The sequence below is a fragment of the Dunckerocampus dactyliophorus genome, chromosome 2 (genome assembly GCF_027744805.1).
Source record: "Dunckerocampus dactyliophorus isolate RoL2022-P2 chromosome 2, RoL_Ddac_1.1, whole genome shotgun sequence".
Classification (NCBI taxonomy): domain Eukaryota; kingdom Metazoa; phylum Chordata; class Actinopteri; order Syngnathiformes; family Syngnathidae; genus Dunckerocampus; species Dunckerocampus dactyliophorus.
Window position 1 is genome coordinate 19,684,929 of NC_072820.1, and position 26,718 is coordinate 19,711,646.

General features: G+C 40.3%; 2 protein-coding genes across 5 annotated transcripts in view; one reads left to right on the forward strand and one right to left on the reverse strand.

Moving 5' to 3' along the window:
- Positions 1-148: 148 nt before the first annotated feature.
- Positions 149-5,789, reverse strand: gtpbp4 (GTP binding protein 4). Its single transcript, XM_054766612.1, has 17 exons — positions 5,386-5,789; positions 4,429-4,599; positions 4,252-4,355; positions 4,042-4,178; positions 3,835-3,935; positions 3,594-3,686; positions 3,261-3,452; positions 3,121-3,186; positions 2,918-3,007; positions 2,736-2,846; positions 2,581-2,658; positions 1,600-1,651; positions 1,424-1,524; positions 1,110-1,307; positions 964-1,029; positions 728-871; positions 149-622 (listed from the first exon to the last, which is right to left on the reverse strand). Exons 1-17 carry the CDS (start codon positions 5,431-5,433, stop codon positions 470-472), a joined length of 1,905 nt encoding a protein of 634 aa, XP_054622587.1. The 5' UTR covers positions 5,434-5,789; the 3' UTR covers positions 149-469.
- Positions 5,790-6,126: 337 nt separating this feature from the next.
- Positions 6,127-26,718, forward strand: part of larp4b (La ribonucleoprotein 4B) — a 32,417-nt gene continuing 11,825 nt past the window's right edge. For 2 of the 4 annotated variants that reach the window (XM_054766608.1, XM_054766610.1), the window contains exons 1-3: positions 6,128-7,059; positions 9,131-9,262; positions 22,353-22,506. In XM_054766608.1, coding sequence (XP_054622583.1) covers positions 9,182-9,262; positions 22,353-22,506 — 235 coding nt within the window. In that variant the 5' untranslated portion in view covers positions 6,128-7,059; positions 9,131-9,181. Of the gene's footprint in view, positions 7,060-7,348; positions 7,468-9,130; positions 9,263-22,352; positions 22,507-26,718 lie in introns of all 4 variants that reach the window. The other 2 variants (XM_054766609.1, XM_054766611.1) reach the window with 2 other exon arrangements.

The following is a 26,718-nucleotide window of genomic DNA, read 5'->3' on the forward strand; positions in this document are numbered from 1 at the left end:
TTGTGTTTTTATCAGAAGCAAGTTAATATACAGCATCTGCAAGCCTGCAAAATATATTTCTCTGTTCTATCATGAATAACAAAATTAACTTCAAACCTCCAAGTAACTATATTCTTTAAGAAAAAAGACGGACTACTGTTAGGTTTGGGTGTATATTTATTTGGCTCTGGAGAAGAAGCATGATGATGATGATCATCATCACTTTATCCAACACTTATACAGCACAGACAATTTATCCCCATACTTTAAAATGTTAGATTTGATTAACTGCTGCAACAAGATAAGGCTGCCGCCATCCTCAATAAGCCAAGGGTACGGTACTATAATATTTAACCTTGTTAAAAAGGAAATATATTTTTTGCTTTCAGTTATACCGCTGTTGCAGGTATCGTGTAGAATAAAACTACACACTGTTTTTGTCCACAAACAAAGCAGTTCACAAGAGTCCACAGTGACTTCCTGTTCCTTTTCATCTGCGGTTTGTGTTGCCCGACTTCCTCTTTCCCGCCAAGAGGTGTTTGGGTTTGAGGTCAAACACGTGTCGGTCTGCCTCGCCCTTCTTCCCCTGACGGTTCATGTCCTTCTGGGAGTTCTTCATCATCATCTTCGTCTTTTTCACCATCTGCGCGGCAAAACGACACTTTTTCTAGGCTGTGCTTTGTAGCTTTTGGCTTGTTTCTGTTAAATATTTATGACCATAGACTTGTGTGAAGACAAGCCAGCATACCTTTGCATCTCGTAATCCAGACTGGTCTCGCGGAGGACGAGAGGCGCTCTGGCTGCGTGTTTTGGAAGCTGGCGGCGCTGAAGCTTCACGTTTTCGTTTCCTGGTTATGCTGCGGGAGCGCCGGGCCTGCTCGGCATAGTGACTCTGAAGAAGACGAGCACAAGGGTCACAAATCATCTGCCACTGAAACACTGTGCACCTCTGTTCTGGTGATATATAAGGACTGTGTGACTCACATTGTCCTTGTTGCTCATGTCCAGGCCGAGGTCACCCATCTCCTTCTCCAATATCTTCCTCTCAACCTGCACATCAGAGGAACGTTAGTAACATAGTAATGAATAAAGAAGTTACTAATACAGAAACACTATTTAGCTCCTCTCACCTTGGCAGACGTCCTGGGCATGCGAGGCCCATGCACGTCCTTTTCTTTGGACTCCATGATCATGAGCTGCTTCTTCTCACGGATCTGCTTGGCCATGATGCGGATCTCCTGCATGTCCTCGTCCTCGCTCTCGTCATCCGAGTCGTAGTCGCCAGCCTTCTCCTTGAGTTCCTCCTCCTTCTCTAGGTCCTCCAGTTTCTGCAGCAGACAACACACACTTATGAAGCATTTAAGACGTTTAAGTGGAAAAAAAAAAAAGAAACAAAAAATAAATTTACAAATAAGAGGAGGTTTCAATCAATAAAAATCCTCACCTTCATGATGTCCGGGTCGATGTAGTCGGCAATATTGTGGCCTTCCCACACCTCTGGGATCTTGTCATGCTTCTCGTCTTCATTCATCAAGTCCCAATATTCTGATAATACAAAGATGATGTTAGCATTAGGGTGGACTGATGCACAATTGGCCAATGGTAAGTGAAGATGCTCACTCTGAAGGTCCAGGATATAGTCATCTCCCAGCTCCATCTCCAGATCTCTTTCCTGGAAGAAAAAATGCCGCATTAGAGAACTAGAGGAACACCTCTTGTAGGGGTGTCTTAGAATAGTCGACTATTTGATTCAACTATCAATCTCGCCTTCGAATCATAAAAATGTCATGTGATCAAGATCATACTATTCTGGGGGTGGCCTGGGCTGCTGCTGAGCACACTTTTTTTTTCTTACAAAGAATGTTTGTTTTTGTTGTAAACAGCCTTTTTTTATTCAAAAACAGCCTACTGGTAATTTGTGTTAAAAAAGAATTACAAATGACATGATGCATGTTTTGACCTATACTTACCAAGCATTAATAAAATCACCCGCAAGTGGTACAAGCCGAACAAGAGATAGCTTTGAATACTAGCAAGACCATTAACATCTACGGACTTATTGGCTCATAATGGCTCCAAAAAAAATCATCCAAAGTGTGGAAGTATTTTGAAAAGGTTAAAGATGACTCCAGAAAATGAAATGCAACTTGTGTTGTGTCAGCAGCTTCTTGCATATCATGCAACAACAACCCAAACAACATTTAAAACAGGTTGGCTTTTACACAAACTTTATCCCAGCAGTGAATTTTAATACAAGAAATGAGGATGCTAAATGAGATTTTTTGCAAGCTGTTGTTTTTCAAGCCATGTTGTTCCTATTCTGTGTGCGCTTTTTTGATGTGTTCCAACAACGACTGTTTCGGTTTCGTTTGTCTTACTAAATATATTGAGGTACTGTTGTTGCTCACCTACCATGCTTATTTGTTTATCTGAGTTTCTTTGAAGTGGAAAAAGTCACAAACGAGATGTTTGTCAGGATCGCCATTAGCTCTGCTCTACTATGGACAAAATTTAACGAATCAGATTTGACTATGAAAATCCTTAGTCGAAGACAGCCCTAGTCTCTTGTTTTTCCTCATCTGTGGTGGATACCAAACCTACCAGCTTGCGCTTGGGAGCGTCCACCTCCATGGCTCTCCTACGCAACAGAGCTCCCTCAGGGATGAACGGAGGTCTCACCTGGAGAAAGACATCAAAGGCGAGTCAACCACACCAAAGCCTACGGTTAGGATCGTATGTCATTGAGGATGTTCAACCTTCTCATCTCTCTTGACAGGCATAGCCACGTGCAGCCGGTTGAGGACATCATGGACCTTCTTGCCTTTCATCTTGTTGTCCACACGGTGGGCGAGGAGACGGTCGCAGGCCTGCAGCACAAAATGACACTTTCATAACGATAACAACAACAACATATCTCTGCACTCTCCTCGAGTCTCACCTCATTCTTGACCTGAATGACGCCCTCCTCAGTCAGTGTGCTGGTCTCAATGACAGGGATGCCCTCAGCTGTCAGATCTGCAAACATTTTCTGACAAGAAATAACGAGTGATGTTAGCTACTTACATACAAAAATGAATAACTGGTTATTAAATCACAGCGAAGCATAGTAACCTCCAATAAAGGAGTAGCATGTTGACCCACCTGGTTCTCCTCAGACAGCTCGCTGATCTTCCTCACATCACATTTGTTGGCCAGGATGATGAGCGGCTGCGAAGAGAGAGTGCATGTGTTACACGTCAACAGTAAGTGACAGCAGAGGACAAATGGCGTCACAAGCTGACCTTGTTGGTGAACAGAGGTCGGATGTTGTTGAAGAGCTCCAGCTGTTCCTGCAAAGTGTGTCCGCACTGCTCAGACGTGTCCATGACGTAGAGGACGGCTGCTCGCAGGTGAGCCAGTGCCGTGATGGCCTGCATCTCGATGGTGTTCCTCTCCTCTAGGGGGTGGTCCAGAATCCCGGGGGTGTCCACCACCTTAGCACCCACAAACATGGAGGAACGACAAGTTAGTTTAACTGCTTGATAGAAACAACCATCAGGAGGTAATTATGTATACCTAATGAAGTGTATGTGATGCATTGCACACAATAAAAGACACATCAAGATGCTTCTCACCTGCCAGCGGAGGTATCTGTAGTCCATGTGACCCACAAACAGTGACTTTGTGGTGAAGGCATATGGTTGGACGTCGACATCTGCTCGGGTCACCTGAGGAGCGAAATCGGGTCACTGCTGAGTCAAGAGCCAAACACCCATGCCACGCTACATGTGATCATTTACTTGTTCTTGCTCTTTTTCTAAAAAAGGTACAATCCAAATACAGAAGGTACAGCTCACATTTAGGAGAGAAGTTTACCTTGTTGATGAAACTGGACTTGCCCACATTGGGGTAGCCACACAAAAGCAATGTCCTTGTGTTTGGGTCGATGGTGGGCAAACGGGACAGATGCTGACGCACTGTTGAAACCAGAAAAAAAATGAAGGCTTTGTGCTGCATGTCAAATTAGAAAATGACTTAATGGAATTAGCATCCTATAGTTTCATTTTCCAAGGATGGCTCTACCTTGTTCCAAATACTCCAGACTGGACTTCTGTCGCTTCAAGATGGTGCACATGCGACCCAGTGCGGCTCTCTTCAGCTGCTTGCATCGATAAAGGGAATCTCCATACTTCATCAGACGCACGTAATCTTTGGCCACGCTGGCGGTTAAGAAGAAACATTAAGGACGTCTCCCTGGAATATTCTGTTGGACAAACTGAAAGAGCAACTTACTTGTCAATCAGATTCTTAGCAATGTTGATCTGGCCCAAGGCCAGCTTGTAATGGTCTTTGTCGTACAGCACGTTCATCAGGTCAGCATAGAAGGGATGGATGTCCTGTAGCAAACGACACGAGACTCACAACAGGTCCTATTCTGGAGAACATTTTTTAAAGAGCAATTTGACTCACGTCCAGTTTTGGGAAGTCTGTTAGAATCTGTGTGAGGCGGTCATGGTAGTTCTGCTGGGTGAACTTCACCTTGCGCATGTAAAAGTGTCGGATGCGGTGGATCTGGTAATGCTTGTGTATCACTGTGGGCGTCTTCCTTTGCGTTTTGGATAAAGTGATGTCAATGAAATCCTGAAGAGTTGAAAAGACAACAGGTTATTTTTAAATCAGCAAGACGGTCACGATCTAACCATATCTGGGACATAAAAATAATGACAACAGTATGTTGGAGGTTCTTTTGTGGAGGTTTTTAAAAGTGACACCTACTGTTTGCCTATAATTTGTGTATATACAATAGTAAACAACACAAACTACAAACAGTTTTATGTTTAAATCAGTATCATTTGCATAGGGCATTTTTTTTTTTTTTTTTACAAACCGTTTAGCTCAAGATGCCAACTACAAATGTGGTTCCTATCTGGAATTCAAAGTCATGGTACAAAAAGTAACTGTCAATAATGTCAGATGTCACTGAATGACGAACACATGCCTTCTTTGGATAACACATATATCGAACAAACCCGCATCAATAAAAATTACAAACAAATAAAATACAATAAAAATTTCCACTACCGATAAGTCTAAGTCATAATGACAAGTTATTGATTTTTATTATTTCACTCGTCTGGAGCCTTTAACTCGCTGCACGTGCTATATATCGAGCAAAACATCAATCAACAAAAAATAAGCTAGTACATCCACTATGATTATATCTATAAGTCGAAGTCATAACAAGTTATTGATTTTTTTAATTTGTATTATTTCACTCGCCTAGAGCCTTTAACTCACTGCACGTGCGAGCTAGCTAGATAGCTAGTGAGCAACATATTTCTGTCGACTTCCACCGTCTCTTTCCCGACAAAAGAAGCAGTTCAACACCATATGCTGAAAGTGTTACTGTCGTCAATCATAACTTACCTTGGCGGTGGGAACCACCATGATCTTCTTGAAGTTATACAGTGCCATCTTGACGGGACACGTTGTAGCCCGCAGACTACAAAAGCGGAACGGACTCCGACAGAACAGGAAATGACCTTTGACAACATTATAATTGTGTTTCTACATGTTGCCCTCTGTCGGTCACATGTATAAATTGCATGAAAAACGTCAACATGCGTATTTTCATGCCATATTTTAGGGGTATTGTCAACAATTACCACGTGAATGTTGACTTAGTAAATCATTGTATACAATGTGCACATCAAGACATACAATAGAATAGAACGACGATCTTGCAAAGCCCAAATAACACAAACTATGTGTTATTTGAGAGATTTGAGAGCATGAGAGACAACATGGACAATATTGTAATAAAACATACGTGTCATTCATACACATATCCATACATAGAATGAACATATAGATGAAACGTATGCTAATAAGCCCCTCAGTGGACCTCCTACTCAAAAGTCTAACCTGGAACATATTTGTTGTGCTCCGCGTCGATGAGCAGTCAGCCAATCAGCGAGTCTCATTTTTACCACGGCCAAGCCCACCACAACCGATCACGAGTGGGTCCGCGTGCCCTGACTGAGAGCAGTTAGCCAATCAGAGCGGGCCACTGAGCTTGGTTGCCAATCGGAGCGGACAGCTACGGGCCGCTACTGGCGCGAGGAAGGAGCGGGGAAGGAGGGGCAGAACGCGAACCCTCCGTGACAGCTGCGGTTCCGCTCTGGGCCAGAGAAGATAAGACAATGAAGAGCACCCACTCCATCTATTCAACTCGACTCATCTGGTTAGCGGGCAAACAACAGTGACTATATTTAAATAAGTTATTTATATTTGCACATATACGAACATTTATATAGAAAATTCACAATTTGAAATGCTGCAGGTGACATTGTGTAAATAGCTAACTTGCCAAAATAATAATTTCCCATGTTATGTTATGTCACAAGGAAAGTCAATGCAAAGTTGGAGTCACCTTTGATGATATCAAAAGTTTGAATCGAAACATACGTTGAGGCTGTGGGATGACTTGGCCTTTAGGAGCGAGACATCATACGACGTAGACGATCTTTGTGTTGAACACGAAAGGGAAAGGAAACGGCGACGGCGACTTCTCCATTCCTAAATCATCTCTCTTATATTAGGTAGTAATGAGTGTCTGCTCAGTCGGAAGCTGCGACACCTTCCTTTCTTGGTTTTAGGATCTTTCAGTCGATCGTTTTCCTGCCGTAGAACCTGTCGCTGACCGTGGGGATTTGCCTCGCGTCAAATTGTGGGCGCCAGATTTATCGAGCACGACTGCACTAAGTTGGTGGGCAAGCTAGCAACTAGCCACGTAGCTAACCCTCGGCTAGCTTACCTGCTAACTAGCTCGCAGTGCTGGTCACAGAGACCACTTTGTGGACGAATATATGGGATAGTCGGCTGGTCTCTGTCCCGTGACTGCTATTTAACGCTGGTCTAAAGGTTTGAGGACTATTTCTGGCGAGGTTCTGTGCCGGTTATTTCTACCTAGCGTGCTCGATATAGCCTGCTAGCTAATAACTTGCGCATTTAGCCTGGAACCCAGTTAAGGCCTCAGTCCAAACCCGCCGTCAGAAGCCTCCACCGCCAGACTCTTTGCCGAGCAGTGAGAGTTGACAGGTGAGTTTCTTTAACTTGTCTTCCTGCAGCAGTGCACTTAGAAGCAACGCGCACAGCTAGAAAGTTGCAAATGCTTGTGGAAAGTGCCTGTAAGTTAGCTTGCCTGCTAACTAAATATTAGCTTCAAAACGATGGGGGTTGGGAAATTCGCGAAATCACGCCGGAGGTCGCCATCTTTCATAGGATGCCAACCAGCCTCGATCTGCTTTAACATCCAGTCTAATTGTGTGTCAGATGCTGAGACGTTCGTGTGTTTGTGCTTACAATGTTGAGTGTCGTTTCTCTCCAGAGACTGGTAGCAGCCAACATTAATGTTGGCATGCTGCTGCATTTCTCTGCTGCAACCAAACACCACCAGACTGAGCCCCTACCTGACGCTCACGGCTACCACCTGCAATGCTGATACAAGTAATTAATCAATCAGTCAAATAGACAAACAGACGCCTGTCAAGGTGCCTAGAACACCCCCTCCAGGGGCATGCTGGGGAGGCCATCCTCTAGTGCCAACCCACCAGTTATAAATAAACACCATGGCTGCTCTTTTGGACTGCTTGGGACTACAACAACATGACGTTAATTAATGAGACACCTGTTGTAATCCCATCATGTTGTGCTGTCATGAGATAATATTGTGTATAAATGGATGATAAGGCGTCCCAGTTAATGTTCAAACCTCCATGTCACTGATGTGTGTGTGGAGGACGTGATCTGTTGTGTTCCGGTTAAAGTGCACTGTCATCAATACAGGGTATAGACATCTTGAACTTTGATTTATGTATAAAAACACAAAATAAGTTCAGTGTTGGCAATTTCAATTCAGTTCAATTTGTGCCTCATGATTTTGAATGATACTTCCTCCCGCTGCTGCCATTAATAGTCATTCATGTATAATTAGTACATATGTCACTGTGTTTAATGTGGTGTGATGTGGACCGTGAGGTCATCGCGATTGTTGTTTTGATGGCTGACGACAATTGAGGCTCATTCATTTGCATACACCATGTATGGCAAGGAGTATGTGGGTTAAAGGTCAACAGCTTTACAGCCATGCCATTCTTTTTCTGGCTTTGTTTGCAAACACAGTGCGGCGCTCAAAGAAGGCCCCCCGATTGTTGTTGTGACTCGCATAATAGATCCAGTAGGAAGGACAGCAACACACAAACATGTCACCTAGCAAGTATTGGACCCGGTCAGAGAAGTTGAACACAAATCTACTAGTTATCTTATTACATTTCAAAAACATGTGCTGCTGTGATTTGATGTGTTTTTGTTTTTCTGCCTTGTCTATACACATTTTATACAATAGAGCCTCTACTCTGGAACACCACACATCCCAGGATGCCAGTCAAAATTCCAGTTGTTTGCATGAAACAAATTTTCCCATAGGAAATAATAGAAATCTGTTTCGGGTCAAGCCATGGCCATAATACCTTTTTATTAATGGAACAGGCAGTTCTTAACTGTCACACGAGTGTCATCCGTATGCTGGTTCTTCGCAGGTGTTCCTTTTTATATATGCTGACATTATGATGCAATGGTGTTATGACTAGGGAAGTCTGATAATTTCGTCCCACCGATATTATCGGCCCGATATCAGCATAACATTTTTTTCTCAATAATGAAAACCGATTCAAATAAATAATTAAAAAATTTAAAAATGCTGTATAGATGGACATTTTAATGTTCACATGGCCAGGGTGATGCTACAGTTTGTTCACATACAGTGCAAGCCCACCATATTCACATTTCCAGCAGCTCTGCAAAACTGTCATAATGAACTTAATCACAAAATAAAACAACCAAGGCAAGACATGAGATAAGAAAATAGAGTAAGAATAAATAATTAAATAAATACGCAACAGATCACGTCAAATTTGTAGTGCAATAATACATAAATAATACATATGTATTCATAATAATACATAATACGATAATAAGTCCAGTCCTCATTGGTATCGGTTGACATCGGAATCAAAAATTGAGAGCTGGACTATGTTGGTTATCGGCAAAAAAGCCAATATTGGACATCCCTAGTTATGACTGACCTTTTGTTCTTTGTGGTGTTCCATAGCTTCCTTGGTGACACAGACTTCTCCCTGAGGAGCCAAGAAGCAGACGGCTCATGACTTCTGACCAGGACACAAAAGTTGTAGCTGAACCACAGGTGCAGCAAGTACAAGAGGCTAAAGAGAACTCTCATTTGGTAAGTTGTATTGCTTTTTCAAGATACAGCCACTATACACTACAGTGTTTCCCACAGGACTGCAATCTATCTAGAGTGTTGGTTTGCCACAGGTGAGGTGACATTATTGTCAAATTTGTTTTTTTGTCAAAAGAAATGTGCGAGATTATCATATTTTTACAGTTTATTTAACAGAACATGAAGTTATTGATTTACAGGTGTTGGTTTAATTTCGTGTAGTTGTAGAGGTGTGTGCATGCGCCTTATAACACACAGGTCAATTTAAAAAAACGAAAAAAAGTTCCTGATGTTTCCTGAGCTCCATGCAATTGTGCACTGATTTAAAAGACAATGTACACATCATTAATCACCTAATTTATCATCATCAAATAATTGAATGCATGGGAAACATTGCTCTAGTATTGCTTTCACCCACTTGCATGTTGGAATGTCAAACATTGGTGGTGAGGTTTTTTTAGTGTTTGCTATTCAGTTTCATTCATTCATATTTGTGTTCACTCACCACTCAGCTTACCGTAGAATTTAATTGTCAAACTCATTGTTGTAAAGCTGCAGGCTTGATTGATGCTAGTAATGTGACGCTTTTAAATAGAGCTGTGTGTGTATGGTCACCATGGTGGAACAGATAATGCTACACCAGGCACCTGCCTGGTAATTACCTTGTCAGCCTTTAAAAAGGCTTTTGTTTCCCTTTATGAGAAAGGTTACACAAAAGCGTCACACACATTTTCATGTCACCTAATGTGTCGTCAGAATTGATGACATTTTCGCAGCACATACGGGAAGTTTGTCCCATTGACAGATGTTAGAAAGTAGGGGTGTCACGAGACAAGACGATACATGATGTTGGGTTCACAAGGGCGAGACTATATTCTAACACTACCTTTAAGAAAACTACTGTGACAAAATATAGGAATGGACAAACATACTTTTTTAGTTAACTGGGTCACAGAACAATGCAGGTACATTTTGAAGTGTTTTGTAACTTTTCATGCATGACCTAAGCTTGATGCTTTTAACTGTTGAACTTTTTCCCGCAAATTGAAACAAAACTAAAAATGATAAAAGAAAATAATGACAGCAGTTGTAGCTGCTATTACTAATTATTTATGTTGACGTGTAGTTTTGTAAAGACACATGTAAAATAGATTGCAGATTGTATTAGGTTAGTTTCATGTTTACGAGTGCTGTACCAGAAGTAGTGACTTTCCGAATTAGACGCTTGTATCACATGTTTGAACAGAAGTCTTATGCAGTGATCATGTTTTGATCTGACAAATCTTAAGTTTGATCAAATGTAGAATTACTACAGCTACCGCTTGGATATTAACATGGTGGCAGCTTGTTGAATTCCGATGGGGGTGGAAGCTGAGTGACGAGTGATGCTGCGAACACTGAGGTAGGTTGGATTGCAACGTTTATAGCAGTGGTCGACTGACTAGTGGTCGGGCCGATAATTGGGGCCAATATTTGGAATTTTGACATATCGGCATCTGCTTTTTTTATTTTTTTATTCGACAGGCCGATATCTAGAAATCAATTTAAAACTGGCTTATTTTGGCTCAGACACGCCTCTCGCTCTCTCCTATTGGCTGCGACTTCTGTCTCCAGCATTGCTCCACCCACGGCGCTATCTGATATAAGCAAGCCACAGCACGCGTTAGTGGCAGAGTCAATCTGAAGCGGACACTGTCCTCACACACGCACACACATGGCTGAGAGGGACGTTTTCTCATGTGCAGAACATCCTGAGAGCAAACACACATGTCGAGGTAAACACAGAAAACTCTCAAAATTCTAATAAACATTCCAGTGCTCTGCATCTCACAACTACTACTAATTGAGCAGCAGAATAACGTAAGAGCGGTGTAAACATTAGCGGCAGCTCTGCTAGCTCGTAGTATCCCCCTCCTGATAATGTCAACAGTCTTAAAGAGTCTGTGATGGTAAAAGCATGTGTGTGATTGAGAGAGAGAGAGAGAGAGAGTGAGTAAAAAAACTCAATTCACTTGTTTTATGGCCAATGTGGTTAGCGTAGCATGACATTAGTTCTCCGGTCTGGCTCTTAAGGCTCAGCAGACTATGTATTAGCAATAGGGAGAATGTATGTAATTTGGAAAATAGTGTGTGTTGGCATAAAAGTCACATGAAAAACTCTACAGCTCACGACTACTACAATAACATTATGTTAAGAACGGAGTAAACACAAGCGACAGCTTTGCTAGCTCGTAATACCCCCCGATATGTCTGTGAATCACTTGAAACAATGCTGTTGGTAATATCAAGGTGGAAACAGTCCCTGATTGTAGAAGCCTGTGTGTGTGATTGTGAGAGAGAGAAAGAAAGAAATTAAATTCCGTCGTGTTTTGTTGCAGGGAAGTACACTAAGATGAAGGCTGAAAAAATGGAGGGAGCTATTATATAAGTTTTTATTTAACTTTAAAAGAGTTTTTGCTGAGCTTGTTAACTCCCTGTACTTTTAGTTGTGTTTCAACTTAAAACAAAGATAAATTATTATATAAATGTTACTTTATTTACTGTGGAAACATTTCAGGGAGCTATGTAAGTTTTTATTCAATTTCTAGGAGATGCTCCTGAGTCTACGAACACTATGCCCTTCTGGAGCTATTTTTTATCTGTTTGGTTAAATAAACATGCTTTAGGCAGTTAAACGAGGTGAAGTGAAGTGTTTGTATTATTCAGCACGTTTACGCCAATTTTTACACTTTTACTGCAAATGAATATCGGTTCCAAATATCTGTTATCGGCCTTCTTAACTACTAATCTCTGTCGGTCCTGAAGAACCCATATCGGTCAATCTCTAGTTTGTGTGCGTAAAGCACTGAATGTGCGGTTCTGTATCATTCACAGTAGAGATGCCAAGGCTCACAGTCTGATAGACTTCTGGATGACCTGTTCCCACAAGACAGCTTTTTTCTAAACGAGAAATATCGTCACGTTTTGATCTCCCGAGATCTTGTGACAACCCTGTTAGAAAGGTCTCTCCACTTGTCTGTGCGAGCCTCTGAGTGCACCATGGGTCTCAGCTCCTCCTACCTGGACTACATCTTAAACGTGCTAGCCTTCCACATTGCTCAAATTTCACTTTTCCACCCAAAGAAACGTTATTTATAAGAACCACAAAACAATAGAGTCGCTTTAATGGCTGTTACTAACAGCTCATGCACAGGCACACACCCGTACTGTGCGCTCACATACACATTCACGCAGTCTCAGAGAAGCTATTGACAATTTGCTGTCATGAGTGGGCAGGAAGAGGGCGGGATATAGTATGTTTGAACGCTAGCGCCCATGTTGCCCATCATCCACAATCCTTACGTGAAACATGAACACATGGGTATTGTTCCCTTTTCTGTGTGTTCTAATGAGAGAAAACAAGTTAGCATGAGCCAGCTAGCATTGAACGTCATGGGAGGTACCTATTACGACTATAAAGCCTTCTAAAAAAAACTCTAACGTTTTATATACTGTACATGCTGTGATCGTGCATTAACAACTACATTGATGCTAACATGTAATACTTAAAGTATCTTGCCGTATTTTGATGATTTAAAACATTACAGGAGCTACTTCCGTCAACAACAGCATCATAGATAAGATATGCCTTTGTTAGTCAACAAGGGGAAAATCCAGATTTGCAGCAGCAAAAGCAGAGTACAAGAGCATAGAAAATACAAAATCAAGGTTAAAAAAAAAAATCAAGAAGTTATATACACTTAACAGCGACAACACTTACAATGTCCGCTCTCATTGGGATGGCTGTGTCTTTCAACATAAGACTTGTGTCCTCCAGTCCTCAGGTAAAAAATTCTGACGGCAAACTAGCATCTTGAGTCTTTGTAGCGAAATTGAGAGCCAGTAGTATCCACTCTTCGTCTGTCCCATTCCAGTGGCCTGAGGCGTTGTGAGTGACTCTGAGACTAGCAAGGCGTTGTGTTACTCCGACATATATAGTTTTTGTGTTAGCTGCTACTATAACAATATCGCTGTAGCTTTGTTAAAATACAGGTCAGTTATGTAAATGGAACACTGTTGGTGTTTTCTGAGGTTTTTATTTATTTTAATTAATTTTTTTTTTTTTTAGGGCTTTGTCCTCATAATAGGTGCCTCCCATGATGTGCAGTGTTAGCTGGATCATGCCAACTCGTTTTCTCTCAGTAGAACTCACAGAAATGGGAAAGAAATATGTGTTCATATTTCACATGAGGAGATTGGATGATGGGCAATTTCACTTTCCATGTAGGATTTCAAATTACTGTCTTCATGTGAATAATTTTGAAAATGTTGCAAGGAATGTATTTAGTTGTCATTTGATATATTGCATATTTTGAAAGCAGCCATTTGTAACATAAAATGTAGTTTAGTCCCTTGTAGCAAGTCTAGCAATATGATGCATGTTTTGATTATGTATTTTGTTTGTAGTCAACTTTTTTTTCCCCCACTTTTTAATGTTTGCTTCAGCATTTGTTTTTGAGCTGTTTGCAAATACTCAGTGGCTGCAGGTGGAACCTTTAAATAGCTAGTAAATATGACTCAGGGTTTCCGCTACATGTAATTGATCGTGGCAGTGCCGCAGTACAAAATAAAAGCCCCCACACCTTTTAAAAATTAGTTTTAAAGAAACAACTTGAAAACGATTTTAAGTCATATTGTTTGAAATTATATATATGCTATATGGTTACATATATAGATGATTATTTACGCACATATTGACCAAAATTTATTTGAAAACTATTTAAAATATAAAAATGTTTCGCTGCACTTTATTTTGATAAGCAGTCACCGGGATAGCCTGTCTGGCACTTGCACATGTGACCAGATACGCGACATGTCTTGTGTTGACTTTCACTTTGTTTCTTATTATCGGGAGAATGAACAATAGCCAGTAAAATGTGTAGTCAATAGATGATGGCTTGTCACAAGGTAAGCCTATCTTTGCCAGCGTGTGTGATTGCTCACATTTCAATCTCATTCCACTTAATGGCATTTTTTGTTTACATTCCTGGCTGGCGGCATTTAGCTAGCTCGGAGCTACAAGTGACTATTATATTCATGGGATACATCAATCATCGATCATCATCACAACTTTACTTTATTAAAGTGTCACTTAACAATCTTGCTCTCTTGTTATCATTAGAATATTTATGGCTTGTCTTCAAAACCTAGTTGTGTGTCGAAGTTGTGCAACAGAAACACTTAGTGTGTACAGCTTTAACAGTGATGCTATCACAGCGGTCTCCAACAGGTAGCTCGTATGCTAGCGGTAGCTCATCAGTTGATGTTGAGTAATCCACCAAAGAATATTTGCTTCAACTCTTAGTATTTTATAAGTGTTCTATTCAAACATGACACCTGTATTTAATGCCAAATGAGCACATTGAGTGGTGATGTGCTTTGTAAATAAAGTGCCGTTTAAATGTTGGCAGTACTCTCAGCAACTTTGCCAGTTTTGCAATGTTCTGGGTTCGTGTTCTGCTAGAAGAAAGTTAAATAAGTTAATAAATAAATGAGTCATAAAAAAAATTGCTATTTGTCATTAAAAAAAAAAAAAAAAAGCAGACTCAGCATGACACAGCGGAGGCAGTCCGCCCTCCCATGCATCCCACCACCACAGCTTCAAAAAATCCTAGGGGAAACCCTGTGACTAATTGATTTTGGTAAGCTGTTTTTGTGAATAAACCTTTTATAAACACATCATGTATTAGTTGAAAAACACCTCACATTAGCCTATGTTTTATCACTTTCAGCCGAATGAAGCCACTTTTTTTTTTTTAAATTTATTATGCTCAACTATACTATCAAATTGTCGGATAATTACCAAAATGGACTAATGTATATATTTTCATTTGACAGGCAGAGGTGAAGAGTAAGGTGTGGAGGTGTTATGTTAGATGCAGCATGTGCAGTGTGTAAGTTAGCCAGGGATCCAGCACCAGCAAAGCAAAGAACACTACAAATTTGTGGCGACACCTAAAATTAAATCACGAAGAGGCCTTATGTTCTAATTCAACTTCCTTATTTTCATTTGGTAGTCTTCCACTTCTTTGCATTGAATCATATTTGGGGTATTATAAGAATTTGTGGTCATGTACAATATATATCCTGTGTATATCAATGCTCTTTTTTTCATTTATTTGCCAATATATTGGTTATTGGCTTTTTTTCAGTCCCCAATATAGGTATCTCGGCCCCAAAAATCCCATATCGGTCAGGCTCCACTGTCATGTAAATAACAAATAAGTATTTAGTTTATTTAATAAAAGAACAATGCATAGACATTTTCTATAAACGGTATCCTTAAATGACTTCTGTTGTGATCTATCCCCTAATATTATGCTGCATTGCTACAGTGTCGCTGTACACACTGGCTGACTCCACCTGACTCCTGTTGTTACACGCTCTGGTTTGGACTGGAAAGGATGTGCATCTAGCCATGTTTGGCACCAGCATTGTGGTGGAGGAATGTATTTAGCTTCCAAGTCACTCCCTCGTTAAACAGTCAGAGAACCAAGTAATTCCAAATGATATTAAGAAAATATCAGAATGTTATTCCCTAAATGGGAATCAAAATTATTTAACTGCACCAATTACAGTGTGTCCACAGGTGAGCAGATAGAGATACTGTAAATCCAAATTGTTTTTGTTTTCTCTCCTCTCGGCGTATAGACTGTGAAATAAAGCAAGCAGCGTAATAATGTTGCTCCGCCACAGGCTGCAGTCTGATGACAGTAACAGTAAGGAGGGATGCTCTGACCAGAGTTTATTTATTTATTTATGATGATTGCTATTGGTCAGGGGCACCGTTACACAATTCCACAGGCCCTTGGCAAATAGGTAAATATTAAAAAAATAAACATTTGGGTGGATTGGCTTTTTCTTTGCCTTTTTTTTTTGCGGGAAACAATTTTTGTACTATTTGTACTATTTGACATAAACCTGATGTAATTTCATCATGTTTTAGAATAATACAAATACATGGGAAATAAAGTGTTCAATAATTTATTCTTTAGCTGAATTCAACAGTTATGATAAAGAACGACTAAGAGTGGAAGCAAATATTCTTTGACCCTTTTGTGAGCTACTGAAAATCAGCTGGTGAGATATGAGACCCCTGTGATAGTATCACCATCATAAGTCTGGACACAGTGTTCATTTTCATTAAACATTAAACAACCACACACACACAGTGTTTTTAGAAGAAGACACACTTGGTGAAATGACAATAAGAGAGTTGTTCAGTGACACTTGAAAAAGTTAGTACATACCCCATGAACGTGATATGCACTTGTGGCTTCCCCGTGGGTCAAAAAAGAGATCCGAATTAACTGCATTGCTTGTTTGTTTAAAAACAAAATGGCACTGTGATGAAGTCACATTTGGAGTCTCAAGACCAGAAACTAGGCTGATAATGCTAGCTAGCTAGCTGCCACCAATGCAAAGTACAGTCAGTGACAGCTAGGCAAAGCGTGTAAACAAAGATACAAGAATAATCAAACAGAGATGGGAGGTTTGGTAAGGGAGTGGTCAAACACGCTGGCATTGATTGGCGTAACCTGTTGCAAGCTCAATACGAGACGTGTCATTGTTTTGGCATCCCTATGAGACACAGCAGACATGTAGTATTTGCCGCTGAACGGTTTTTGTGATCTGCTTTCAAAGTCGTTTATCGGCATACGCCGATCACGCTTTTACGGAAATTGCCCGATATTGATCGGTGGCCGGTCGATCAGAGCATCCCTAACAATAAGTCTATGCCTTCAGCTCATGACGACTCGCATCCGCTGATTTCTTCTCAGACTGCTGCCTCCTTAAGGACAAGACTAACGTTTGACCATTTATAAAGGTCATGCTGTCCACAAGGTATGCTCTCTGATGTTTCCATGGCAGCCAGCTGGGACAGGAGTGGCAGTTTTCAAATAAGCCTTCTTAATGGCAGTGAGATGGTCAATTTGCTTCTGAGCTGTCAAATCCACTCATCTGCTTGGAGTGGAGGCAGGAAGACCATTGAGATGTGATGGGAACTTGATGTAGAAACATGTGGCGATGACTGCTTGAGTCATGAGTTGTCTGCTGCCTGCTTGCAGAGATACTTGTCTCTGTTTGGGGATGTGACTCATGGATGGATGCATGTAGCCTTGAACTCACTCCCCAGGGTGTGTCAGGCCTGCTATGCCTTATAACTTGAATGAAATTCTGCTTCTGACCACAACGTGGTCAGCAGCTCAAACATTGCAAATGTGCTTAATGCCTGCAGGTCTGAAAAAGCCTTGTCACTGTCTCTGCCTTTGGACCATAGTCTGTCCATCATTAAATACTTAGATACTTCTGAATTTTTGACATGAAGTTATATGACATCAACAGTAACTTTTTCCCCACTTCGTCCGAGTTCTGGTCGTTTTTGGTGTTGAGGAAAGTAGTTGTGGCTCGTTGGTACGGTCACCTTAGTAAAGCATTTTGCTTCTCAAAACAATATGCGTTCAAAGGAGTAGTGCATTTGCATCACAAAACCGTTTTCTACGAAAATCTCAGACCTCACAATCACTCGGCCTTATTTTCTCTGCGCTGGTATCACTGCACGCTACCGCCAGCTGTCAACATTTCCATTACCTGCTTTGCAGTGTTTACTGCTAGGATAGTGAAAGTATCCTCTCTGACTGCCATGAAGTCGGCTAGCTGACCGTTAGCATCTGGGACGCTAGCTCATAGCCATTTAGTGAAGCACAAATAAGCTATACTCCCTGGAGGTCTTAGACGTTCTTCCCAGCTCGTCGATCTTGCTCGGTAGTGAATTCACGTTTTCCCATAATAGAAGCTATCGCTAGCCGCTTGACTTTCATCTTAGCCCCGGCTGTGCCGCCTCGATATCAATTGGTAGACAGGGAATCGCACCAATGCAGGACGTCACTCTCATGGCACATCAAAATGTGCTTGAATAAACAAACAGAGCTGCTTGAAAGGCAGCCACTTGTGGTGGCCGTGTTAATTCCACGACAGGAGATATGTGATGTTAGGGTGAGACAATATTTGAAAAAAGATAGATACTTTATTAATCTCCAAGAGAAATCCACATTTCCAGCAGCTCTGCAAAAATGTCATAATTAATCACAAAACAAAACCAAGGCAAGACATGAGGGATAAGAAAAATAAGAAAATAGCATAAGAATGAATAAATAAATAATTAGGAACAGATCACATCAAATTTGTACTGCAATAATGCAATAATAATAATAATGAAAAAAAATGTGGCGACTATCTTGTCCTACCATTTTAGTCGCTTGTGGGTGTGGGGGATCCAGGTCATAACGCGCTCCAAATAACAAAGTCCCGACAGACGATTAGGTATAATCCCGTTTATTGCACAATGATGAATGAATGAATCGGTTGTTTATAGAGTGGTGGTGTATGTCATCAGGTTGTATTTATGGCGAATGTGGGGGTCTGATGCAGAGAGCATGAGTGGAGCTGATTGTCCAGGTGAGTCTGTATGGTACGAACGGTAAAAACGGTCACGTCCGCCCTTAAAGTATGCCTCCATACTGCCACCAGTGGTCAAACAAAATAGAATTCCTTCAACAAAACTAAAAGACCAGCACCAAAATAAGCCAAATAACTATAGCAACACAAAGCATAAGTGGCTCCTAGTCCAGTACTTCCACGACAGGAGATATGTGATGTTACACATTTTGAGTTGGACAATATCGGCATATCTGTTATCGGCAAAAAAGCCAATATCAGACATCCCTACTGACTACGAAAGAAGTGATGGCGACATCCCTTTTAGCATAGAGGCGAAGGGTTTTTTGTGCTCCCTTTATAATAAAACGTTTCATTTAAAAACAGCATTTTGTGTTCAGTTCTGTTGTCATTGACTAACATTTAAATTTGTTTGATCATCTGAAACATTTAAGTGTGACAAACATGCAAAAAAAAAATTATCAGGAAGAAGGCAAACACTTTTTCACACCACTGTATATTGTGACTGGAAGCATACTCCTAGAAACGTGGAGATGATACACACTTTCACATAGCTGACTATCCATCCATCCATCCATTTTCTATCCATTTTCTATACCTTCTCCTCTTTAGGGTCGCGGGGGCATGCTGGAGCCTGTCCCAGCTGACTTCGGGCGACAACTCGACCATTCACTCTCACATTCATACCTATGGACGATTTAGAGTCGCCAATTAACCTAACATGTTTTTGGATGTGGGAGGAAACCGGAGTACCCGGACAAAACGGGGAGAACATGCAAACTCCACACAGAAATGCCCAACGGAGAATCGAACCCAGGTCTTCCTGATCTCCAGACTGTTACTGTCTTGGCCAACATGCTAACCACTAGACCACCGTGCGGCATAGCTGACTATAATAATAATAATAATAATAATAATAACAACAGCTATCATTGTTAGAGTTGAAACAGATAAAATAGTATTATGGAGTTAGGCTGTGGTTGCGCTGGACTTGCTCTCACTTCTGTGAAGGCAGGCTGCTTGAAGGCCTCTTTGTGCAGGGGTGGGGGTGAGGCCAGTGGGGCAGATAGGTTGCCCGGCAACCTTATCACATTCGCTGCTTGCACACTAGCTTACAGCCATGCACCCTTGATTGACACAAGCTCGAACCAGTTAAATACCTACACATAACACCTACTGACTCTCTCAGGAAGGAGTACACACCCCTGCGTGGGCATGTCTCAAGCACAGCACATAGCTTAGCCACTTAAGCAGGAGTCAAGCGCTGTACTTTTTTCACTAAAAGTTTTAAAAGACAGAAAAGTTTGTCTGCCTGATTTTTTTTCTTGGGGGAAAAACAACCTTGTTGTTTCATCATATAATGTTATTTTATGTTATGTAGCGGCTTCACTGGTAACATGCCATTTGGTGATTTGCTGCACACAACGTTACAAGGTCATTCCTGATAGAATGTTACGAGTATAATACCGTTAGTAAGGATGTCCCCATCCGATCTTCAGGATTGGGATCAGCTGCCGAGCCGCTGTATTTTGAAGATTGGATAATATCGGCTTCTGCCACGAGATTGGGCCTATCCGGTTGCCGTTTTACGTTTGTAACTCTTGGCCACACTCAAATATGCTAGGTGCGGTAATGCTGGTTTCCAATCGACTCCCGCCACCCGCAAGAAGAAGAAAACGCGACATCACTATGCAGACATGTGCGCGGTGTACTGTGGTGAAGTTAATTTCACATTAGACATTGGATATTTGGTTTCGGAGCTACAGTGGTAGTTCCCCCTAACTGTGCCCGGACTGCTGTGTCGTGGTGCGGTGAGCTCGCACTAAAAATGCCGCTGTAACCACTGGTTGTTAGGGACCGTCAATGAATTACTATACTGTGTTGAGAGCATGGCAGCACGCAGTGATATGCATATATCGATGGTGAGGTCTAACTTTTTTTTGGAAAACTTTTTTGTGATGCAAATGTATTACTCTTTTGAACGCATATTGTTTTGAGAAGCTGTACGAAAGTGACCTCACAAACTAGCCTAAACTACTTTCCTCAACACCGAGAACTGACCACAACTCAGCTCACTGGACAAAGTGAGGCATGGGAAGGTCACTTTTGATGCACTACACTGTTGATGGGGATGTCATACAACTTCAGGCCCCAGTCAGTCAGAGTCCACAATCGCACATCCAGCTCAAGAATTGTGAGCACTGGGACCTCACAGGGGTGTGTGCTGAGTCCAGTCCTCTACACGCTCTTCACCTAGGATTGCGTGGCCTCCCAGAACAACACCAGCATCATTAAATTTGCGGATGACACTACAGTCATCGGTCTGATCACTGGTGGAGTTGAAACATCATACAGAAGAGAGGTGGCGGACCTCATAGCTTGGTGTCATGATAACAATCTCCTTCTCAATACAGATAAGACTAAAGAGATGATCATCGACCCAAGAACAAGGGAAAAGGAGCCGCATAGACCCTGTTTATTGATGAGACTGAGGTGGAGAGGGTGAAAACCTTCAAGTTCCTTGGCACACACATCAGCGAGGACCTCACCTGGTCTCACAACACCCAACAAAATATGAAGAAGTCCCAAAGGAGACTACTTCCTGAGAAGACTGAGGAAATTAGGCATGTCCACCAAAATCCTTAGTTGCTTCTACAGATGCACTATCGAAAGTGTCCTTACAGCCTCCATCACTGTTTGGTACGGTAACTGTACAACACGTGATAGGAAGGCACTCCAGCGGGTGATCAAGACCTCACAGAACATTGTTGGGGCAGCCCTCCCCTCACTGCAAGACATTTATAAATCTAGAGTCCTACGCAGAACACACAACCTCATCAAGGACAGCACACATCCACAACACTCATTATTCACACTCCTACCGTCAGGCAGACACTACAGGAGTTTGAAGTCCAGGACCACAAGACTGGCGAACAGCTTTTACCCACAGGCCATCAGGCTTCTCAACAAAGCACTCGCACACGCCGCACGCAACACACGCACACACTCATAGCACTTTATTTATTTATTTATTTGCATTATTTATCTGTATTAATGTCTCTTCTGTTGTTGTTGCTTAATTTATTGGTATTTATGTTTCTTATGTTGTTATTCTTTTTCTTGTGTTTTCTTTCTTTTCATGGGAGAATGAACAGAATAAGAATTTCATTGCATAGTATAACTGCCTGTTTTACTATGCATATGACAATAAAACTCTTGAATCTTGAATCTTAAAACAATCCGAACTATCCCTATAAGTGCCAGTTCACAGCACCACAGTACATAGACTTTCCTGGAGACTTACATTATCGAAATTACTGTTTTTTGTTCTTACATTTTTGTTGTACAGCATAGGTCACTTTTTTATGTATGAAAATATTTTTAGTTTTTATTTTCTGAGAACTTTTCTGACTTAACACGTCAGATTTAAGTGAAGCTTTCTATATAGAAAAAGAAACACTCTTTCTATCCTGCCTTATCGTCCTACAAAATATGCATAGATTGTACTGTACCAATGTGAAACAGGTTAGTCGACTTCATTTCCGTACATTATCTCTGGCACATCCCCGAGTCACATATTGTGCTCTCTCCACAGGAATCCGCCAAGGTTTCGGACCTCAACCCCAATGCGAAAGCATGGGCCAACCACATGTTTAGCCTGGACCCCAGCGGCAGTGCTGACAACTCCACTGCGGCCTTGCAGCCATGGAAGGACGGCTGCGAGAGTTCAGCCAACCCCGGCCCACAAGGTTAAACTGCAATTTGTGTTGATCAGGATATTTACTCCCGTCATTCATGTTTCCTTCTTTGATTTGCTCTTTTGACATGAGTCAGCTGACATTATATAGTTTTCTGCCAGCTCAGGGGTGTCCAAAGTGCAGCCTGGGGGCCATTTGCGGCCGGCGGCTGTGATTTTATTGGCTCGCAGCACAGTCTAAAAATGTAATTTAACAAGGAAACTTAAAAAAAAAAAAACAACAGCAGCAAAAATGGGAAAATCAATCAAAAGTCAAAATATTAAGAAAAGAGTTGTAATCTAGCAAGGAAAAAAAGCCATAATCTCACAAGAATAAAGTAATAGTATGAGGATGTTGAAATGTTAAAGAAAAAAGTTTTGTTTTTTTTGGTCAAAAACAAAGAATAAAGTTGTAAATTTTGGAAACTTAGTTTGGGGGGAAAATTTATGACATGGGAATAAAGTCAACATATTAGAAGAAAATATACAAGAAGAAAGTTGAAATATTTGGAAAATTATACAAAAACAATCAACAGCAGAAATTTTACCAGAGTAAAGTCAAAATATTAAGAAAAAAAATCTTTCTAGTAATAAGTTGCAATTTTATAAGAATACACTTGTAAAATGAGGAAAAATATCATTTTAGTAACAATGTTGACAAAGAAAAAATACATGATTGTTTTAAAAGATCTAAAGTTATAATTATGAGGAAATTTACAAGAGGAAAGTTGAAATGAAATAGTTGGAAAATTAAAAAAAAAACACCAAAAAAACAGCAGAAATGGGGAAAAAAGTCATAATCGAATGAAGAACAAAAGTTGCAATTTTACAAGAATAAACTCATGTTATGGGAAAAAAAGTCATTTTTAGTAGCATTTCACCTATACTACAAAGCTGAAATGCAGTTTTTTCTTGAGCTACATATAACATCTTAGCATATCTCTGTGTTGCTTTACAAAATATCAAAGTGGCCCTTGCATCCTTTCATTTTTCAGTACGTGGCCCTCGTTGGAAAACGTTTGGACACCCCTGTGCTAGCTAGTAAAATTTGTTAAATATAAAAAGTATATATGTAGGCTAGAGCTGCAACAATTAATCGACTAACTTGATAGTTAATCGATTATCCAAATAATCAACAACTATTTTGGTAGTCGATTTAATAATTTTTTAAAATTTAAATATGTAAATATCCTCTGATTTTAGCCTCTCAAATCTGAATATTTTTTAATTTCCTAGGGATCCATGAAAGCAGACCTATTATCTTTGTGTTTTAGCCAAAACAAGATATTCACACACATCAGCTTTGACTTTCGAAAACAGTGATGGGCATTTTTGCCTCTTTTCTGGCATGTTGTGCACCCAACCACGAACTGTAGGCGTTTGCTTCATATTAATTTGGTCCATCTATGGCCTAACAGATTACGCCGTTAGCTTCAGATTAATCGACTAACATAGTTATCATGATTGTATTTTTGTGTACATTTTTTTTACTGAAGCTATTTGACATTACATTAACAGAATATTCAAACAGCAACCTGGTGTTTGTACACTATGTACAATTTGCTCTGTCAATTCAAATCTATTTCTGAATAAAGAGGCGGAAATTAAAAATGAAAAACGAAACGAAAAAATAATTGACCGATTAATAGGTTATTAAAAATAATCATTAGTCGCAGACTTGTCAGCTTAACACTTTGACTCAGTCCTTCCTTTTTTTATTCACCTTACTGCGCTATTGGGTTTCCCCTCAGTGAGTCATTGTCAATGTACTGGAAAGCAGGAATGTTATGTGGAGTGGATCGTTGGTTGTCCTTGTAGGATTTGGTTTTCAACAAAAATTACTAAAAATATGTATTGGTTTTCATCCACTGTCTGTTATCGTCCGGCCAATCAGTGCGCCTAACATACTAGTCTGCGGAATTGAGTGCCCAAACAAAGCATCCACATGTTGGTGACTCGGTCTTTGTGAAAAATGGATAGTGGTTCTTTTAAAGTTGAGACACAATAGACTGATTCCGGCCAGGGAATTTTTTAATCATCAATTTTTGTGTGGAGTTGGGTGGTTGGTTTATTTGTTAATCGAACGCACACAGAACGAAGAACGTGTATCTGTCTCCTTTCTTCTTCCTAATAAGCAGTGTGCGCCGTGCACTGATGTGGCATTCACGAGCACTGCATTATTTTGAGTGTTAGAGGAGTCTTTGCTTTTTTTTTGTTTTAAATACGGCTGCAAAAAAGTTGCAAGTGCCAGAACATTTGAGTAATTAAGAAGGTGAGAAACGCAATTGAATTCAAGAAAGAAGTTGTAGCAAAGTATGAAGGTCGCATCTGTTAGAAAAGAATTGTAATGTAAGGATTCCTTTGTTCACACAGGTTGCAGGTGGAAATGGTTTAAGCGAGACACTTAACAGATAATAAGCTGAGACATTATGTGTAACAATGATTGTACCGGCTGCTAAAGTTTACAATGAAGTTTAAGTCAGCAAGTATACCGCCCACTCTTTAAACTTAAGTTTGTAACGGACTAGAACAGGGGTCTTCAATTAAAATTGAGAAAGGGTTTTATGCATTTTTTTTCCACAGCCGAGCTCTGAACCTTATTTTGCCTTAAATTGCATCAAACAAACTATCTCATGAATTTTTCATATCAATAGCTCATATGACTAATAAATGCAATTAAACCCTGTGCATCACCCTATTGTTTCAATACAACACATTGCAAATTATCTTGGCACCTAAATTGCAGACCAAAGACCAAACAATGAAATGAACACCACAGGCTTATTTTTAAGTTAATTAAAACTGCACCAGTGTCTCTGAAAACATATTAAATAACAATTTCATCAGTCTCTCTTTAAAAGAAAAGCTGCAAAAGTACATCCTCTTAAAGTTTCAGATTTTCTTGTTATTGTTGTAGCTGATATTGGGATTTGCCTAAGTTTGTCACACTTTTTGTTTTGTTTAGCTTTGAGTAAGGTTTGTGCAGCAGAAGCACTCCTTCACAACTCTCCCGTCAGTGAAAGGTTTTTGAAAGGTATTGGTCCATCCATTCACTTTTAAATGCTCGATTTTCTTGATGAACTTTTCTTACCTTTTGAGCAAGCCATGGTTCTGTCATTCACTTCTTGGCAAGTAAACGATTTCATTGACTCATTTTAAGTGACGCCACCGCGTTTGCTGCTACATAACCGTAATAACTGAAGTAATTATGCCCGTAAACTGCTGCTGCTGCGTCTGCAATTTAAAAAAAAAAAATACAAATGGCAATTATGTCTTTTATGAACTTAAACGTTTTTCAACAACCAGCAGAACATGAACGGAGAAAATAGCAAAACTGTTAATTTAATGGCAAAATTGCCTCCTTTTGTTACCTGACCTATTTATCCAATCGTACCATGTGACTAGTACAAAAGTACTAAATGTGTTATTTGACACAAACCTAAATTTTATTTGATGCCTGTTTTAGAGTAAAACTAATACATCAATTATATATTTAGTTAAAAATAACACACTTAACAAAATAAGTTTTAATATTTTTGTTATAGAAATATATCCGGTATAAACAGTATAATTTCAGAGTCCATTATGATAGTACAGGTGTATCCAACTTGCAGCACTATTAAAAGTACTTTGACAAAAACAAAGGAGATGTGAGCTATTTGTGTTTTACGTGACTGCCAACATTTAAATTGCACTTTATTTACAAAGCAGATCACCACTCTGTGAGCTCATTTGTCATTAAATACAGATGTCAGGTTTGAATAAAACACTTACACACTGGTGAGCTACCGCTAACATACGAGCTACCTGTTGGAGACCGCTGTGATAGCATCACTGTCTAAAGCTGTACACATTACGTGTTTCTGAACAACATTGACACACAACTTAGTGTTTTGAAGACAAGTTGTGAGTATTATATTGATAACAAGAGAGCAAGATTAAATGACACTTTAAAAAAGTTGTGGTGATGATTGATTGATGTATCTCTTGAATGTATTATAGCCACTTGTAGCTAAATGCCGCCAGCCAGGCATATTATGTGTAAACAAAAATGCCAGAAAGTGGAATGAGATTGAAATGTGAGCAATCACACACCCTGGCATACTGTAGATCGACTTAGTATGTGATAAGCTGTCGTCAATTGACTACACATTTTACGGGCTACTGTTCAATCTCACGATAACAAACAAAGTGAAAGTCAACACAAGATGTGTCATGTATGCGC

What these genes read in the sequence shown, in the direction of transcription:
- gtpbp4 (XM_054766612.1), bottom strand. Translation starts at nt 5,433, where the DNA reads ATGGCACTGTATAACTTCAAGAAGATCATGGTGGTTCCCACCGCCAAG. An exon ending in CAGACTTCCCAAAACTGGAC is followed by an intron (nt 4,356 to 4,428) that starts GTGAGTCAAATT and finishes CGTTTGCTACAG; the next exon opens with GACATCCATCCCTTCTATGC. An exon ending in TCATTCAGGTCAAGAATGAG is followed by an intron (nt 2,847 to 2,917) that starts GTGAGACTCGAG and finishes TTTGTGCTGCAG; the next exon opens with GCCTGCGACCGTCTCCTCGC.